Genomic DNA, 18451 nt, shown 5'->3' on the forward strand with positions numbered 1-18451 from the left:
GAAGTAGCCTGAAGAGGAAGACCTTCTTGAATTCTCCTGCCCTGGAAGTTTAGAGGGGCTGAGGAGGGGAAATATCTGTCCAAGGTTAGGCTGCCTCCCTCCTACCTGTTTCTATCAACTCCTTGCAAGCGCAGTGCATTTTCATGCCTTGATGTTATTACCTTATTGACACCTGGACCACAGTTTTGAATCATACTGGTAAGCAGGTGGCACTGTTTGTTCCAAGATGGTAGTAGAAGAAAAGAAGGACCAGAATCCCAATAATCCCTTTTTTTTTAATCTTTGCAAAGCTACTCCTGGCCACATCCTACCCCAAACTGAAGCTACTCCTCTATCACATACACCCTGGTTTAGAGGCCCTCCCTTTTACCCAAGAGGTTCTTCACTATTTTCCTAATTTCTTGGCATTTTCTCTTTGTAATTTTTCTGTTTGATCTTGGGAGAGGGAGTGGCAGGCATGTTAATCACTTGTTTAATCCTCGGGACCACTCTATGAAGTTATATTAGCAGTCTCATTTCACAGGTGAGAATACAGGCTTGAAGAAATTAACTAGCTTGCCTGTGTTACTGAGTCAGGACTTCGATCCAGGCAGTCTGACTCCTGAGTGGGCCCTCTTAACCTCTGCCTCGCAGGAAAACCCAAATTATTTCCAGTGTCCTGTGTGGGGATGCATTAATGGAGAGTTGATCAAGGCATTGTCTGGCAATGTGCAGGCTTAAGAGAACTGAGGAGAAGAGAGGGAAAATGACAAGGGCAAGGCATTAGCAGCCAGGCCTGCTGTCAGCGGCATTTGATCCTGGGCAGGAGACTGACGGATGGCTCTCAGGGCAGGACAGGCCCTGTGTGGCTAGAAGTGAAGGGAGGAGGGGTGAGCATCTGCGAGCCCAGCCCACACAAGGACTGATGTCAGTGCTCTGTGCGTTGGTCTCCAAATTTGACATCTGATATAAACTTGTTGGTGTGAAATTCTATCCTGCATTTTCAGTCCACTGGATTTGGAGTCCTAGGGCAGCAGTTGGGCCGGAACGACTGGCCCAGGCACCACTAGATGCTTCCCAGAGGTGGCTGTCAGGCTGCCAGTGTGCACTGCTATACTTGTCTCTTCACACTTCTGCATCTCCTTCTTTCCTTTTCTCTGATTGGCCAACATGCACTGGGGGTAAGTCTCGGTTGTAGACACTGTGAAGGAGACTCTAGATGGATGAGACTTGAAGGTCAAAGTCAGCAACCAGGAAATAGATGAGGAGCACAGGAAGGTAAAACCTCTGACTCCAGTTACTGGACTCTAATGAGTTTCAATAAAAACAAGGCCAGTGTCTGTCTGGTGTATGCTCTAGATGTACAGCTCTTGCCTTGAAACCACTGTTTCCTAGTTGCTTCTGAAATGCCAGGCACTTTTTTTTTTTTTTCCTCCTGGGGTTGCTAAAATAGAATCAGAAACGGATTTGAAGAGCCTCTCCTTCCCCGGTGTGGCGCCTGTGGTCCGAGGTTTCAGGCAGACAGGCTCCTCCTTTGAGTGTCCACTGACAAGGCAGGCTGTCTGGCCCTAGGGACATGCCACATGCTTTCTGGGCCACAAATATTTCACACCCTGGGTTCCTAGCTGCCTCCCAGCCCTCTCTCCCTTTCCTTTCTACCCTTCCCTCAATCCTAAATCCACACTTTCCAATCCTTTTGGCCACTATCACCTTACTTTGTCTCTCCTTCATGTGGACCCCTCTCCTGGAGTTCCTTCAGGGAAATCTGAGCAGCCTGTTCGAGTATGGCTTTAAATGCCTGGGAAAGCAAAGAAAAATGAACTTGTATGCTTGTTTTCTTGTGCTAGGGGTTGTTTGCAGAGCCTCATGTTATTTCTCATAAATTTCATAACTTGAGAAGGAGATGTTTACTTAAAGGTCATGAGGATTCTTAGCCCGAGATTAGGAAGTAGTAAATCCAGGCTTCAGGGAATCTGTCTGCCTCCAAAGTCCACACTCTCTGTCTTGGGGTGCCCCTGGAGCCCCGTTCAGTATTCCCACCTTATGTTGCTATTTCCATGGAGACTTAATATTTTGCTTCTACCTATAATTTTTTTAAAGGAAAGAAAAGATAAGAACAACCTCCCAGCCCTCTTTTGAGGGATCATACTTCTTTCTAGAATTACTAGAATGACTCGTTTTTTAAATTGGTTTTTAAACTGGGGTCATATGAGAGCATTTCATTTAATGGTTATTTAAAAAATTTAAAACCTTGAAACTATTTCTTTGAAAAATGATCCTGGGAATCTCCATGAATAAAACACACAAGGGGGAGCTGCTTGAAGTGGCGGTGGCAGAGGGAGCTCCTAGACCCATGTCCTTTGCAATTAGAAGCATGTCTGTGGAATTTTAGGATTGCTTCTGTTGAATGTTCTTTGAAAGTTTCTGATTATCTCTTCACTTTAGAGATAGACTGAGGCCAAAAGAGGCAAAGTGGCTGGGGCAGTTTGGATTAGTGACTGGTCTCCAGCTTCCAGGGGTTCTGCCAATCTTACAGGTGAGAAACTGTCCTGGAAAGTCCAAGTATCTTTTCTGCTTCTCTCAGCTTTATTCCTCTTTTTCCTCTGAATTTTACAGAAACTAAAGATTCTGTTCAAAGCAGTTCTGTGTGGTAGATAATTTTTTTTCTAAAACATTTTATTGGCATTCAAAGGTTTTTTTAAAAACAAAAAAATAGTATGAGCTCGTTATAAAAATTTCCATTAATATAGGAAGTGAAAAATTTTAAAAAGCTGCAAATTGGCATCATCCTCTCATTCTCAACCACCAAGTCCCCAGGGGTGTCTCCTGTTGACAGTTGATGGCGTATCCATCCTGATCTTTCTGATGAACACACAAACATGTATGCTTCTCTCCCCACATAAGTGGGACTATAATATAAATCATTCAAGTAAATGCTTTCAAATCAGACACACCTCACTTTTGGCCTCAATCTCTGCATGTGTAAAATGGGAGTAAAAAATAGTATTTGTATGATTATGGTGAAGATTTGATGAGTTTTTATATGAATAGTGCTTAATTGTGGCTGGCACAGAGTGAGCATAAACACACACACACACACACACACACACACACACACACACACGGGGCAGGAGTGGTGGGGGAGGATTGCATACTGAGACGTAGAATAAGACTTGAGTCCTACGTTTTCTGACCTCCAGTCTCCTAACTTTCTACTGCCCTTCTGCTTCTCAACGGGGCCTCTGGGCATGGTTTTAGTGATCAATCCCCATTGAATGAATGTGCAAGGATGGAGGGGGCAGGCAGGTAGTAGACCTAGGGACTTGAGGTCTGTGGAGCTGCTCTGGGATGGCCGCCCTAGAAAACAGACGCTTTCACCCCTGGGATGGGGAGGGTGTGGGGCAGCAGGGTTGTCCGGCTCAGCTGTTGCCTCAGGGCTCCATGCCGGGAGAGTTGAGCCTCAGGGCAGAACTGAGGGCGCAGAGTGGCTCTCAGCTTAAAGGATCTTGGCTTAAAAGGAATGTGCAGGGGTTGCCTCTGCTCAGGAGGGGCTAAAAAAAGCCGCGCGTCCCCTGGGCTTTGTGTGAGGGTTATCAACCGCTCAAGTCAGCTCATCTCTCTGGCTGCTCTGGCATTTTTGAGAGGGTCTGTTTTCCTGGCCCCTCTGGGTTTCCACCAATTGGCGGGAAGGAGTCAGCCGTCCCAGAGGTGGAGGCTGCGAGGAGTGAGGTGTGTGTGTGTGTGAGGGGGCTGGTGGCCCTAAACCTGGTGACAATGCACAGTTGTCAGCTGTACCCTGCTGGTGTTTCTTCCTTTTATAGTCAGCAGCAGTTGCTCTTGCTCTCACCCAGCCCCTCTGTGGGGGCTCCTGCCCAGGATAAAAGCCGAGGGAGGCGGCCTGGTCTCCTATCTCATCTCTCAGGAGTTGCATCTCTTGGTTCCTTCTTAGGTCCCACCTCCACTGAAGATCCCAACAAGACAAGATGCCTCCCAAGAAGCCTGAACCTAAGAAGGAGGCGGCCAAGTCAGCCTCAGCCTCTGCCCCAGCCTCTGCTCCAGCCCCTGCCCCAGCTTCCGCTCCTGAGCCCCCCAAGGAACCTGCCTTTGACCCCAAGAGTGTAAAGGTGAGTGGAGTTCAGGAGGGTGGGATGATATTCAGGGTTCTATTTGTCCTGGAGCCTAGAGAGAGCCCTCACAGAGGTCAGACTGGCATGAGGACTATGGTGTCCATGCCCGAGATCACAGCTCCAAGGGCCAATGGAGCCAGTATTAGACTCAGGCTGAGGGCTGTCTGTGGCCATAGGTTTTTTTCCTTTAAGAACAGAATACTTCATCCAAGGAAGTCCTGTTTGGCATCTCAGATTTGCCAAGCAGAGTTGAGAATGGTGGGAGGTATAACCAGTCAACCATCCAACCTTTTTAAAGGCCTTTGGGGGCCATCATAGTAGAGTAAAGGAAACTGACTTTCCTGGAGGTGGTTTGATATCTTTATGGAGCAGACACATAGCAACAGCTGCTGGTGTAACTAGGAGTAAGTGATATCTGCAGTCAGGGAGGTTGCTCCCAGTGTGCAGGAGGTCTGGGAAAGTCCTCACTCACAAACACCCTGTAGAGGGTTGATGGGGTGGGAAGGAAGGCTGTAGATACAGTAAGAAGAGCCTGGGTCCTTCTTTTCCTCTTTCCCTGCCCAAAGGGTCTCCTTTTGTGGCCTGAGCCCCTATTTGTAGTTTGCTGTAGACTGGCCCATTCCAGCTGAGACCTCCTCTCTAACCTTGCCAGGAGCCAGGCCTGCTTCCCTCTGGCCTCCGCAGCTTTACCCCCTCCCTGCCCTGCCCTGTTCCCTCATCTGGAATGCTCCCTGGAGCTGGTGTGGGTCCTGTGGGCTGACTTAGTAATTTTAGGCCTCCCTTAGCTATCTGACCCAGCTGCAAAGGAATGAACTGGGAAGGGGTGGGCACAGGAGGGAGGGGTCAGAAGCCTCTGGAGAGGAGAAATTTTAAGTCATGACACCAGAACTGGAGAGGTCAAGTGGCTACTGGTATGAGGAGCTATTAATAACATCGAAGGAGTGGTAGGCCCCCCAGGGATCTCAGCTTTAGGGCAGTGGCTGGGAGTGTAAGGGGTCAGGTCAAAATAGAGGCTCAGGACCAGGTTCTGTGACCAATGGGAATAGAACCCAAGGTCCAGGGCTCTAGACGTAAGACCCTCCCTGGCCTCCTCAAGATTTCCCAGTACCCACAGGAGGGAATGCCCTACAATTATCTGTCGAAGACCTTGGGATTGAGCCACAAGGGGCAGGAATTAAGTAGAACTGACTTGACCAGGGGGTGGAGGCGGTGGCCCCATTCCTGGGCTTGGTTATGGCTTCCTCTGGGGAGACCTAGTTTAGTACATGACCTTAAAAGTATTTGAAGGTTTCTCTGTCATATGTCACTATGGACTAAGACTGGCAAGAGAAGCTCACCATCCGCCCCTCAGGAACCCTCCTCATCTTTCTTTGATTTATTCTGATAAAGTGCCAGGCCTGGTCCCTGGTGTCTGGGAGGGAGTGGCCTGGTGGTATCATGGAGGCCCTTCCCTGTGCCTGTCACTTCCCTCCATCCTCTCACCTCTCCCAATTTCCTATTGCAGTCCTCTTTTCTGGTGGTTTTTTGAAATTGCTCTAAAGTATGGGGGAAAATAAAAGCAGTGTCTTTCCCAAGATTCATTTTTTCCTTTTATTATACTTACCCAATGCCTTTGTTTTTTTTTTTTTTAAATTTTTTTTTTTTTTTAAAGAGAGAGTGAGAGAGGAGAGAGAGAGAGAGAGAGAGAGAATTTTTTAATATTTATTTTTTAGTTTTCGGCGGACACAACATCTTTGTTGGCATGTGGTGCTGAGGATCGAACCCGGGCCGCACGCATGCCAGACGAGCGCGCTACCGCTTGAGCCACATCCCCAGCCCCCCAATGCCTTTGTTTATAAGATTCTTTTCTCAAAGAGAAAGCAAAGGTAAACTTAAGTCCAATGTGTGTGGTTCTGTGTAGCCAGACTTCAGCTTTTATTTACTTATTCATTTTTTGGTAACAGAGATTGAACCCAGAGGTGCTTAACCACTGAGAAACATCCCCCACTGCCCTCCCACTTTTTAAAGAAGCAAACTTAAAGAATTTGAGACAGGGTCTCACTAAGTTGCTTAGGGCCTCTCTAAATTGCTGAGGCTGGCCTCAGACTTTCGATCCTCCTGCTTCAGGCAGGCAAGCTGCTGGGATTACAGGATTGCACCACCATGCCCGGCTCCCAGACTTCATGCTTTTATACTAGTTTCTCTTACATACTTTTCCTGGGCTTAAAGCATTGCAGAGTAAGGCCTACTATACCTTTTTCTCAGAGAGTTAATGCAGAGCATCCTTTATCCCATTTAACATACTCACCACTACCCCAAACCCACATTTGGCAAAGTCCATTCCTAGTTTCCTTGCAGAACTAGGACTAGGAATAGTGGCACATGACGAAGATGCTCCAGGGTAGCAATCACTGCTGCTGGGGAGGGGAGGGGCTGGACGGGGTGGGATGCCATGAAATGGGTAAGGACGCTGAGGTGACATTTCAGGTCTTGGTGAACATGACTCATGGCTGGTCATTGCCATTCATTTTTGGAACCTCCTACACTCCTCCTCTGTATTTATTCAGCATTGAATTAGGCATCATGGGAGTGTCAGGTCCACGGCCCAGCTGTGCCAGGGCAGTAGGATAGGTTGCCAAGAGGCCAAAGAAAATACCTGGGAATACCTTGTATGCATAAGACTTTGTTGGGAAAGCCAGTGGCAATAGGTGTAACAGGCAGCACCTGTGTCCCTCACTGCGCTTCACCAAGCAGTACCTCCTCTCTCACACAGCACCTTCACAGTGGTGGCCGGCTGGATGAGTGACACATGTCTTTTCCAGGGTGCCCTCAGTTCCGCCCCAGTTTTCTCAGGGAGGGGTGTGGCTTTATATTTGGCTACAGATGCGGTGATATCATTAATTTACTTTGCTTTGTCCCTTGTATGACCAGCATTCCAAGGAGCAGCTATCCTGGTGTGCACGCAAGAAAGCAGCTTTCTACAGAAAACACTAACTTGCCCTAGATCTCAGCATGCCTGAGAGAAAGTTGGTGTCTTCCCGGTAATACTTATTTAGGCATTTGGCCCTGGGTCAACTCTCATGGTTCCCTGGGCTTGGCTAGGTCCTTGTGAACTAAAAGGGGCATTTCAGGGACATGGATTTACTAGCTCCTTTTCTTTAAGGACAATACATGGGAGAATCCAAAATTTATTCCTGTATTAAACCAATATTTTTGTGAGTGGCTACTATATACCAGGTATTTCAATGAGCAATAACAAAATCTCTGTCCTGCAGGAACCCTGGCTTCAAGGACACAGGGTACACATGGAAGACAATGACTAGAAAACTATCACAAAGCAACAAAGGCCCATGTAAAGGACTCTTGCTGTTCCAAAATGTCTAAGATTGCAATGTGCTGAAGGAGGGTTTGGGGTGGTGACCAGCGATGGGAGGGAAAGCTCCATTGAAGGAGGTGGATCAAGTAGAAAAGGAAGTAAATCCAAGGGTGGGCACCCAAAGCAGGAGGAGTTGCAGCTTGTCAGAGGGCTGTGGAATGGGGAGAGACTGAAGGGTAGATGTGAGAGCAGTTTAAGGGTGGCCAGGATGAGGAGTTTATCAATAGGGAGTAGGTTCTCGAGTTATCTACATGATTTTTCTTTCTGTTTCCCTCTGGGTCTTGAGAGAGGTTTGGAGGCTGTATACTACGTGTGGCCTGTGTACCAGGAGGCTGGGGGCATACACTCGGCATGCATCTCCTTCCTGCTGGAGGTGACCAGGCTTCCCTTTGGAAGCTGTTAACAGTCTGTACCCTCACTCCTCTCTTTCCCTCCCCACAGATAGACTTCAGTGCTGACCAGATTGAAGGTGAGTACGAACAACCCCACTTTCCCCTCTCAGCTGCGTTTTTTTTTTTTTTTTTTTTTTCTGGAGGAAGACGAGAAGGCACAGACCAGGGTACTTTCTATGGATTAACTCGTTTAATTCTTATAACAACCCTACATGGTAGTAACTACCAACCCCATTTTCTAGGTGATAAAATGGAGGCCCTGAGAGTATGGGGGGGGGTTGTCCAGTCTCACTCATCAGTCAGTGGTGGGGCAGGGTTCACACCTAGGCAACCTGATTCTTCTGAGATCAGATGAGATTGGGCATGTTCAGGGTGGCATGGCTGTAGACGGCAACTGGATTCTTAATTGTTCAGCTAGATAGCTTAGAGCATAACAGATGCTCAACAAGTGTTAGTGCGCTTTCCCCTCCACCCTAAAGAGCTATCCAAGTTATTTGGAAGCCCTCATTTCTGTTCCTGTTATTGAAAAGCCCTCCTTAGGTTACTAGCTTCCCTCCCCATCATGAGGCCTGTCGAGATGCTAACCTACTATGGTTGTTGGGCCAATGGTGACCTGTGGGAACCCCAGTTCATCTGCGATCCCATCAAGCACTCTTCTCTACCTTGGATGGAGATGATTTATGTTTTCTCAATCTTACATAAAGTGTTGTTAAATACAACTTCAAGCTAAGTTTCAAGATCTCCTAGCCTCTGACCTGATTTTCACCCCTTAGTCCCTCTTTTGTTGGGGTCTGATGTTTCAAGAATGAAATGTATATTGGCAATGGTGGTGCGCACGTGTAATTCCAGTGACTTGGGAGGCTGAGGCAGGAGGATTGAAAGTTCAAGGCCAGCCTCAACAACTTAGCAAGACCCTAGGCAACTTGGTGAGAGTCTGCTTCAAAATAAAAAATAAAAGGACTTGAAATATAACTCAGTGGTATAGCATCCCTGATTTCAATCCCCTGACCTCAATTACATATAATTTTATTAAAAAATAAAAAAATATATATACATATACACTTATACATAAATGCACTAAAATTATCAGGACTGCATTTACAGATGTTTGGGTTATTTCTAGTAAGGGAAAATTTCCTAGCTGCGGGTCAAAGGATATGCACATTTTAAATTGTGATAGTTATTGCCAAATTGCCCTCCAAAAAAGTGATGCAGCTTACCCACAAATAGCGCATGAGAACTGGCATATGCATTTTGAATGAGTGAATGGAATCACACTGGCATTTGTTTTTTGTTGTTATTTGTATTTGTTTTTTGGTCCTGGGGATTGAACCCAAGGGCACTTTACTGCTGAGCTATATCCCCAACCCTTTTTATTTGTTATTTTGAGACAGGATCTCACTAAGTTTGCACTCTGTTTTTGTACTCTACTGTGGATATTCACTTTCAGTCAATAGTGTTTGGAGTTCTGTGGAATTCTTAAAGTTAATTTTTGTGCATTTTAATGAAATATATACTTATGCATTATACAAACTCCACAACACAAATGAGGACTGGAAAATCAATTAGTGATAAAATTTTTCTTTTCCCAAATGAAAATTTTTGTTAAAGCCAAGGGGATTGTTAAAATTAGGGGGTTTGCTCACTTCAATCTTTTTAAAAAATTATTTTATTTATATATTTATTTATTTTATGTGGTGCTGAGGATGGAAACCAGAGCCTCACACATGCCAGGCAAGCACTCTTCCACTGAGCCACAGCCCCGGCCCCCTATTTAATCTTTTAATTTGAGACATGGTCTCACTAATTTGCTTAGTGTCTTGCTAAATTGCTCAGATTGGCCTTGAACTTTCAATTCTCCTACCTCAGCTTCCCAAGTCACTGGGATTACACATGTGCCACTGCTGCTGGCTTGGTTCTTTTTAATTCAGAAATTCTGTGACTATTTAGCATTCTGTAGTTACCCTCTATCTGTTTGGAAATAGTTGTCACCCCCCCCCCCTTTTTTTTTAAAGACTAGTATTGTTGAGAAACATGTTTTTATTTATTTATTTTTTACCTTTATTTTATTTACTTATTTTTATGTGGTGCTAAGGATCGAACCCAGAGCCCTGTGCTTGCTAGACGAGTGCTCTACCACTGAGCCACAACCCCAGCCCCTCAAACCCCTTCTTAGCTTTATGTTTATTAGGTGATAAGGCCTGAATTTCTTTTATGCTTTTCCTCTCATATGAACTAATTTCTAACTCTTGAATTCCTTCTCTGGTCCCTCCACATATTTCCATAACTTTCCTTCTGGAAAGTTATTGTCACCATTGCACTTGTTCTAGGAGGCACTGACTACACTACTGCAGACTATTGAGGAAAGGCTTTTCTGGGCCCATGAGCATCACCTCTAATGCCACTGGCTTTGTTTTTTCCTAGTAACAATCAAACTTCAGCTTTGATTTGTATGTGCTTGGTGGACTTCCCAGCAGGCCAGGTACAGTTGGACCATTCGTGTAGGCACAGCAAGCAGGCCTCTTCCTCTTCCTCCTTTCTCTCCACCATTTCTATTTTGCTTCCTTAATAGATGTTCAGTAACCATGCTGAGCATTTGCTCTGCATTTGGCTTATAAGTGAAGATAACAATGCCTACATCGTAAGTTTTTTTTTAGTATAATTTTTTAAAAAAGATTAATGAGTAATCTATGCAAAATTACCAGCTCAAAGCCTGTGCTCAAATCCTAAGTAATTGTTCTTATTATTCAGTTTTTCCTATTAAATATCACTATATCTTTTTTAAATATATTTTTTAGTTGTTTATGGACTTTTATTTTACTTATTTATATGTGGTGCTGAGAATCGAACCCAGTGCGTCACGCATGCTAGGCAAGCACACTACAACTGAGCCACAACCCCAGTTCACTATATCTTCTTAGATGAGGAAATTCTCTCTTTTGTTAAGTCTGACTTCACTCTTCTGAATGAACTAGGAGAAGATCAAAATATCTGGGTTCAGATTCAATTATTAAATAATTATTGAACCTGAATTTGTGGCAGACACCATGCTAATTATTTTAAACATTAGGAAATTGAATTCTTATAACAAGATGTGAGGAGTTGTGGGGCTGGGGATGTGGCTCAAGCAGTAGCGTGCTCGCCTGGCATGCGTGCGGCCCGGGTTCGATCCTCAGCACCACATACCAACAAAGATGTTGTGTCCACCGCAAACTAAAAAATAAATAGTAAAATTCTCTCTCTCTCTCTCTCTCTCTCTCTCTCTCTCTCTCTCACTCTCTCTTAAAAAAAAAAAAGAATATTGGGGCTGGGGATGTGGCTCAAGCGGTAGCGCGTTCGTCTGGCATGCGTGCTGCCCGGGTTCGATCCTCAGCACCACATACAGACAAAAGATGCTGTGTCCGCCGAGAACTAAAAAATAAATATTAAAAATTCTCTCTCTCTCTCTCTCTCTCACTCTCTCTTTAAAAAAAAAAGAATATTAAAAAAAAAAGATGTGAGGAGTTGTTATTTCCTTTTTACAGAGTAGGAAACTAAGTTTCAGAGAGATTAAGTGACTTGGCCAAGATCAAAAAGTTAAATGATAAAGTTGAGATAAAACTCAGTGAAATGATACTAACAGTGTTGTGTTACTGTGTGATACTAACAGTATTGTTTTTTTGGTAAATTATGTCAAGATTTTTACATATATTATTTTATTTGCTTATACTCTAGAACTAGTCTAAATATAATTTAAAGACCCTATGAGGTAGGTGCTATTAATAAAAGAGATTAAATGTTCACTTTCTCAAGGTCATAATAAGGAAAAGAAATGGAATTTGAATTCAGTTATTGATTTTGAGTTCATATGAAGTCTAATAAAGAGTTGTAAGTAAAGATCCAGGGGATGTGTTTTGATATGTAGAATGATGTCTAAATAATCCATATATAGCCTCTAAGGAAAAAAAGCGTTTCTAAAGCACTTGAAGAAGATTAAGAACAGCTTTTCTCCTAAGAACTTCACACATTCTTCCTTGGCTTATACTGTTAATCTGCTTAGTAAACCACTGCTTTGTGGAAATCAACTTCAGTGCTACTCCCAGTACAAATGATCCACACTAATGAATTGGTTGAATCCAGATTAATGAAGAATTAAGGCTCTTTGCAAAAGTCCGAGGAGTGCCTTAGTTTGACCTTGCCCCTTGGACACCTGCCCTGCTAGCCTCGAGGAGTCCATCTTTATAGTACTGACTTCCCTCTAGAACTAGGAAACATAGTTGACCACCATTCACGGATTCCCTTATCACATGCAAGACACCATGCTTGGAGTGCTTTGTGATCCCGCCAGCAACCTGCTCAGGTGGACATTGTATCCCTACTTAAAGCTAAGAAATCGAGGACCCACAGAGGTTGGCAATTTGCCCAAGCAGCATATGGATCAGTGGCAGAGCTGAGGTGGTCTGACTGTGTCCCAATGCCACCTTACCTGGATGAGGAGTCCTCTTTTAGCCTGGAACAGGCAGTACTGATAATAGTTGATTCTTGAGCAGGTATTATCACTTAGCAAAGTACCTCCACATCCTGCCACCTCTGTTGACACTGGGGAGGGGTGGTGAGGGAGAGCTATCACCCTCTTGTTTGCACAAGAAAACTGAGACCCAAACTGGCTTGTCCTTCTCTGTGAGCCAGAGCTGAGGTGAAAACCCAGGGACCCTCACTCCTAGGCTGGGCCTATTTCAATTCTCTGTTCAGCAGTCAGGACTCTCAGCTACACCAGGGAAGGACAGGTAGTGGGAGGGGTGGAGGCAGGGGAGACATTCAAATTGTGTAGCAATGGGCTGATAGGAGACAGTTCAGGCCAGGGCTGGACTGGACACCAGGCTGCCACTCTAGTTGACAGAAGATGGAGTGGGGACAGGTTCCAAGGAGAGCCTGGGACAGGGGCCAAAGGAAAATATTGGCTTATTTCAATCACACATTAACCTGTTATTCAGTGGGGTGGAGGCTGAGCAGACCCTGGCCACTGCCTTCTCTTGGGACCAGCAGGCTACAGCTGACTCTTCTCTCTACAGAGTTCAAAGAGGCCTTTTCGTTGTTTGACCGGACACCAGGTGGAGAGATGAAGATCACTTATGGGCAGTGTGGGGATGTGCTGCGGGCCTTGGGCCAGAACCCCACCAATGCTGAGGTGCTGCGTGTGTTGGGCAAGCCCAAGCCAGAAGGTTAGTGTGGGCCCCTGGCTGACCTCTCCCAACACTGCCCAGCAGCTCCTGGTCCAGATTCAACTCCTGTCAGTCTCACTCTTTGTCCTCCCCTTTAGCCCTTCAGGACCAGCCTGCCCTACCCAGGTTACCTGAGTCCCATTGTGAGAATTATCTAGAAGCCTTAGCCTTAGATGACTCTTGAAGAATGGAGCCTGTGCTTGCTCTTGGTTCCCTCATGAGGCTGTGAGTTCATGGAGGGCAGGAGAGACTTGCTACTGCTTCAGTGTCTTCCTCTGACCCCCTCCCCACCAGCTGTCAGGGACATGGCATGGGCAGGAACATTGACTGGAAATAAGATAACTAGTCACCCACTATCTCTAACCCTGAAGCTTTTAGTTGAAGTGTCTGTCACAGCACTGTGTCCTGTGACATTGTGAGTCGTATCACACGTTGTTCCTAATAAGTGGTAGAAACCTGAAGTTGGCAAATGATTTGTTTAATATAAAATAGAGGAGATTCAAAATTAGCTCTACAATGAAAAGCATCTTTCCCTCCTTTGAACCAAAACTTGGTGGATTTTTTGGTGAGAATTTAGAAAGTGGTGCAAGGACATATGTCCCATTTGTAAATGTCAACTGTTGTGTTTGGCAGTGAAATTAACAGCTACCGCCAAACGCACACAGCCTGTCCTCAAAGTGTGGAGCTGAGGGGATCAGGTGGACCTGGGCAGGGGCACTAGCAAGGGTGGGCTGTCTCTAGAGGGTACCTGGGTCTCAGATTGGTCCTCTCTGCCTCCCTTGGTTCTGGCCTCTTCCCCTTCTCCTCTGACTGAAGATAATAGTGATGGGGGCAAATATTGTGGGCAGGAAAGTGTCCAAGGGCTATGAGATTTCCCATATTATCAGAGCTTTTTAGAGGTCAATAGATAACCTGGGCTGGGCACAGTGGTGTACACCTGTAATCCCGGCAGCTTGGGAGACTGAGGCAGGAGGATTGCAAGTTCAGAGCCAGCCTCAGCAACTTAGGCCCTGTCTCAAAATAAAAAACAAAAAGGGATTGGGGGTGTATCTCAGTGGTAAAGCATCACTAGGTTCAATCTCTGGTTAAAAAAAAAAAAAGTCTACATTGTGAATATGAACCCTGGGGCCTGGGCTGTGTGGCCTTTTGGGCTCCTCAAATCCTGCTGCTGCCATCTGCAGCTCCTCTGCCAAGGTGGCCACCTGGAGCTCTGAGATGTGGGTGGAGTCAGGTTCCTTTTTCTTCTGCTCTTCTTCTTTGCCTGGGAATAGACTGTCCTGGGCCCAAGTCTCCTGCTCTGCTCCTGTGGGCAGCTCCGCGCCCTCCAGGGCAATTTCTGGGTGCTGCCAGGGCTGGGGTGAGGTCTCGGCTTGGCTGCCTACTCCCTGCTTATGGCATTTCCTTTGTCCTTCCTGATGCTTGCTGGAAGAGATGAATGCCAAGATGCTGGACTTCGAGACGTTCTTGCCCATCCTGCAGCACATCTCCCGCAACAAGGAGCAGGGCACCTACGAGGACTTCGTGGAGGGGCTCCGTGTCTTTGACAAGGAGAGCAATGGCACTGTCATGGGCGCTGAACTTCGGCATGTCCTTGCTACCCTAGGTATGCAAACTGAGCAGAGGTGAAGCCCTCGTGGGAGGGCGGGAGGGCTGAGAAGGGCTAAGGTGGCTTGTGTTGCGGGGGTTCCCAGCGATTACGTCTTGACCCAGCCTCTCTCCCTGGGCTCTTGAGGAACAACCTCCCCCAGCTGGGTTTGCTCAGCAGGCACCAGAGTTTAGCAGAGGAGAGTAGTGGCAGAGCAGGGGTTACTCCTGAGGCCTGAGAGGGAGACCCCATCTTCTGTCCTTGTCTTCTCCTCAGCCAATGGGCCCTGGAGGTTGTAGAAATGGGGAGAGGCTTCAGGGAGTGGGCGGGGCCTTAAAGCAGTTGGCCCCGCCCTCCAAAGCCTTTGCCGGAGACTTGTTATGAAGCATTTCCAGATGCAAGAATCTTGGACCTTCAGTCTTAGGGGACACTTGGGTTTTGTCTGTGTCTTCTTTGACATTTGTAATTAAGAGCCCACGACCTCCCAACCCCCACTTCAGGAGAGAAGATGACAGAGGCTGAGGTGGAGCAGCTGTTATCTGGGCAGGAGGACGCCAATGGTTGCATCAATTACGAAGGTATTGCTTCTGCTTTGCTTCCCCAGGGCCCAAGACGGGTGGGGGCACGATTGGCTGACGGCTCAGGGTTGGAGTGTCTTCAGATGAGCTTTGGTGGACTCCCAGGTGAATGTGTTCTTTTCCGTCCTGGGAGTGAATATCCCGGTGGAAGGAAGGAGCATGGATTTAGGAGACAGCTCTGTGATGCACTAGCTGTGGGACTTTGGTCAAGTCACTTATCTTCTGAGCCTTGGTTATCTCACCTGAGTAGCCAGAAATGCTGGCATCTTTCTCAAGGTCATGGGGGATGATGTAGTTCATTTCATTTGTATTGAAGATCAGCACAAAGAGCAGACACAACAGAGTTTAGTCTCTCCCCTCTTCTACCTCCTTCCCACCAACCCTCAAATAAGAGAAAGAATTTCAGTCTGGAGAAAGGGTGGTGGGAAGGTTTGAAAGGTGGGAAGAGGAGGCGGGTTAAGAGGTGGAGAGGAAAATGAGGGCTGAAAGGGGGCCGAGTCCACAACTGATTTTCATTTTCTTCCCCAGCCTTTGTCAAGCACATCATGTCTGGGTGAAGCAGATTCCTCCAGGGTGAGTGCAGCCTCTCTTCCAGGTCCCTGAAGGGCCTTAGGGACAATATCATGTGCCCTAGAGGTCTTTACTTCAAGTCTGACCCCTGGAGAGGAACCAAATGGGCTGGAGATGTGAAAGCAGCCTGCCCCCCCCCCACTGCTCCCCTGGGCCCTTCATTTCCTCCCTACCATGCCTCCCACCTTCCCTTGTCCCCCATCTTGACCTCTATTGTCACATCTTCTTGCCTGTCTCAGGGTCTCTCAGGCCTGGGGTCCCCTGTATAGCCTGAGCATGAGAAAGCTCCTCCCAAGTGGAAGGGAGAGTCCCTGACCAATGGTCTTGACCCTATTCCTCCTCACTTCCTTCCCCGGGCTCCTCCTGGGTGTGGGGTCACCAGACAGTGATGTGAGGCTATGAGTATGGGAGGGTGACACACACTTTCCATCTAGCACTTTCTTTCAGGTGCCTTAGCCATCCCAGAGTGAGTGAACAAGAGGCCCACAGTAACCCATCCAGAGTCCTGGACTTACCACTGCGCCACACCCCAGGACCCTGAGGCCCAGGGCCCCTTCTGTAAATAAACCACCCTGGCAAGGTTGGGCTTGTTCTCTGGTTCTAACCAGTCTCTGAGTGTTTTCTTTCTTTCATTTTTTTTTTTTTACCTAATTAATTGAAATCTCTCTGTGCGTGATGTCACCCGAGGCTTCATGTTTACTCAGTGAAATGAGTCATATCTGGGGAGAGACAGGCCAAAAGCCCATGGATGGAGAAATATTAGAGTCAGACACATTAGCAAGAGCTTTGGAAGGATCTGCCAGGAGGAGCCAGTAGTTTCACTTCCCCCCAAGGCTCGCTGTCTACCCATCTATCTCCTCCCCAGGGGAGCAGGAAGGGGGACACCAGGAGCTAGCCAGGGATTCTGCAAAGGAATCTTTCTTAAAAAAAGAAAAAAAAATGTGGACTCAGTGGTGGAGCACTTGCCTCGCCAGTGCAAGGCCCTGGGTTCCATCTCCAGGACTGAAAACTTACATAACATAAAACTAACATCTTAAACCAGTTTCAACATACAATTCAGCCCTGTTAAGGATATTCACATTGTTTGTGTAACCAATATCCAGAACTTTTTCATCTTCTCAAACTGAAACTCTGTACCTATTAAACAACTCCCCACAGGGCTGGGCTTGTGGCTCAGTGGTAGAACGCTTGCCTAGCATGTGTGAGGTGCTGGGTTCGATTCTCAGCACCATATATGAATAAAATAAATAAAGGTCCATTAATAACTAAAAATTTTTTAAAAAGTAAACTATTAAAAATAAACAAACATTTGTAATGTTTGAACAACTAATAATAATACAAAATATTTTATAAGCATGAATCAGTAATAAATAAATAAATAAATAAATAAACAAACAACAACAACACTCCCCATTCCCTGCTCACTCTACTCCTTGGCAATCATCTCTTACTTTCTGTTTTTATAAATTTGACTACTCCAGATGAGTAAAATCATGTGGCATTTGCCCTTTTGTGACTGGCTTTCCACCCAGCCTGAAATCTCCAGTGTTCATTCAAGCTGCATCATGTGTCAGAATTGCCTGCCTTCCTCAGGCTGAAGAATTCCCCATGGTATGGACAGAGCATGGTTTAGCTTTGGTCCTCGCTTCTTAATATGGGCTCTGGAGGTGCCTCTTCCTCTGAGTGCAAGGCCCCAGATCCCTGACTTAGCCCTGCTTGTTCTGAACATCTCACTGACTCCAACTCCCCATCCAGAAAAGGGTCAAGATCAAAGGGTCACAGACTTCAGGTTAGAAGGATGGGGTGTGGGGAGAGACAAGTGAGAAAAGGACAGATGAGCCAGTGATTGAGAAGAAGGAGAAAGATGCTGTGAGGAAGTTCAAGATGTATATGGATAGAAATGCTCATAGTGGGGCTGGGGATGTGGCTCAAGGGGTAGCGCTCTCGCCTGGCATGTGTGCGGCCCGGGTTCGATCCTCAGCACCACATACAAACGAAGATGTTGTTGTATCCGCTGAAAACTAAAAAATAAATATTAAAATTCTCTCTCTCTCTCTCTCTTAAAAAAAAAAAGAAATGCTCATAATGGAGCCCAGGGACTCATTATGAGGGTCCCTACACCCCTGAAACTGCCCAGGTGGAGTGGATATGTCTCACAGCCTTTCTGTTGCCCTGCCTGTTGGGCACCCAGCCATAGAATTTTGTAGAATGTCTATGAATTCCAGGCACAGCTGCTGGTGTCATGGGAAGCTGAGAACTGTGAATCCAAATTTGTCCTCAGAATTTCATCCAGCTGGGGAGAAGAGGGGGAGGCTCTTGTGTATCTCTTTCTTCTTTGAGGAAGGGCACGAGCTTTGGGAGACAGCAGTTCAATCATATATCCAGAGTTGGGAAGGGGTACTATGTATCCATCCATGGGTATATATATCCATATATCCATAATTGGGAGGGGGTCATGGAGTCCAATGGTTTTCTTCTTCTTTTTTTTTTTTTCTGGAGTTAGGGTTTTCATATGTTGCTTATGCTGGCCTTGAATTTAAGATTTTCCTGCCTCAGCCTCCCAAGTAACTGAGATCATAGGCACGTACCACTACTTCTAGTTTCTTCTCAAATTTTGTTCTAGCTCTATAGCCTTTTAGCCTTTTACACAAACCGAAGAGAATA

At 46.2% G+C, this 18451-nt stretch overlaps 1 protein-coding gene across 6 annotated transcripts; it reads left to right on the plus strand.

Annotated features, from left to right (window-relative positions):
• Nucleotides 1-1030: 1030 nt before the first annotated feature.
• Myl4 (myosin light chain 4) lies at nt 1031-16368 on the plus strand. Of its 6 annotated transcripts, none has more exons than XM_026408253.2 (9): nt 1031-1160; nt 2425-2515; nt 3929-4103; nt 7903-7930; nt 12905-13054; nt 14484-14657; nt 15140-15217; nt 15746-15790; nt 16235-16368. In XM_026408253.2, the coding sequence occupies exons 3-8, from the start codon at nt 3963-3965 to the stop codon at nt 15772-15774; spliced, it is 600 nt and encodes a 199-aa protein (XP_026264038.1). In that variant the 5' UTR covers nt 1031-1160; nt 2425-2515; nt 3929-3962; the 3' UTR covers nt 15775-15790; nt 16235-16368. The 6 variants fall into 6 exon arrangements, with proteins under 6 accessions (XP_026264038.1, XP_026264042.1, XP_026264037.1 ...); XM_026408255.2 differs by lacking the exon at nt 1031-1160 and adding an exon at nt 1209-1257; XM_026408257.2 differs by lacking the exon at nt 2425-2515 and having other exon boundaries at nt 16222-16368.
• Nucleotides 16369-18451: the final 2083 nt, after the last annotated feature.

The sequence above is a fragment of the Urocitellus parryii genome, chromosome 7, assembly GCF_045843805.1.
Source record: "Urocitellus parryii isolate mUroPar1 chromosome 7, mUroPar1.hap1, whole genome shotgun sequence".
NCBI classification, from domain to species: domain Eukaryota; kingdom Metazoa; phylum Chordata; class Mammalia; order Rodentia; family Sciuridae; genus Urocitellus; species Urocitellus parryii.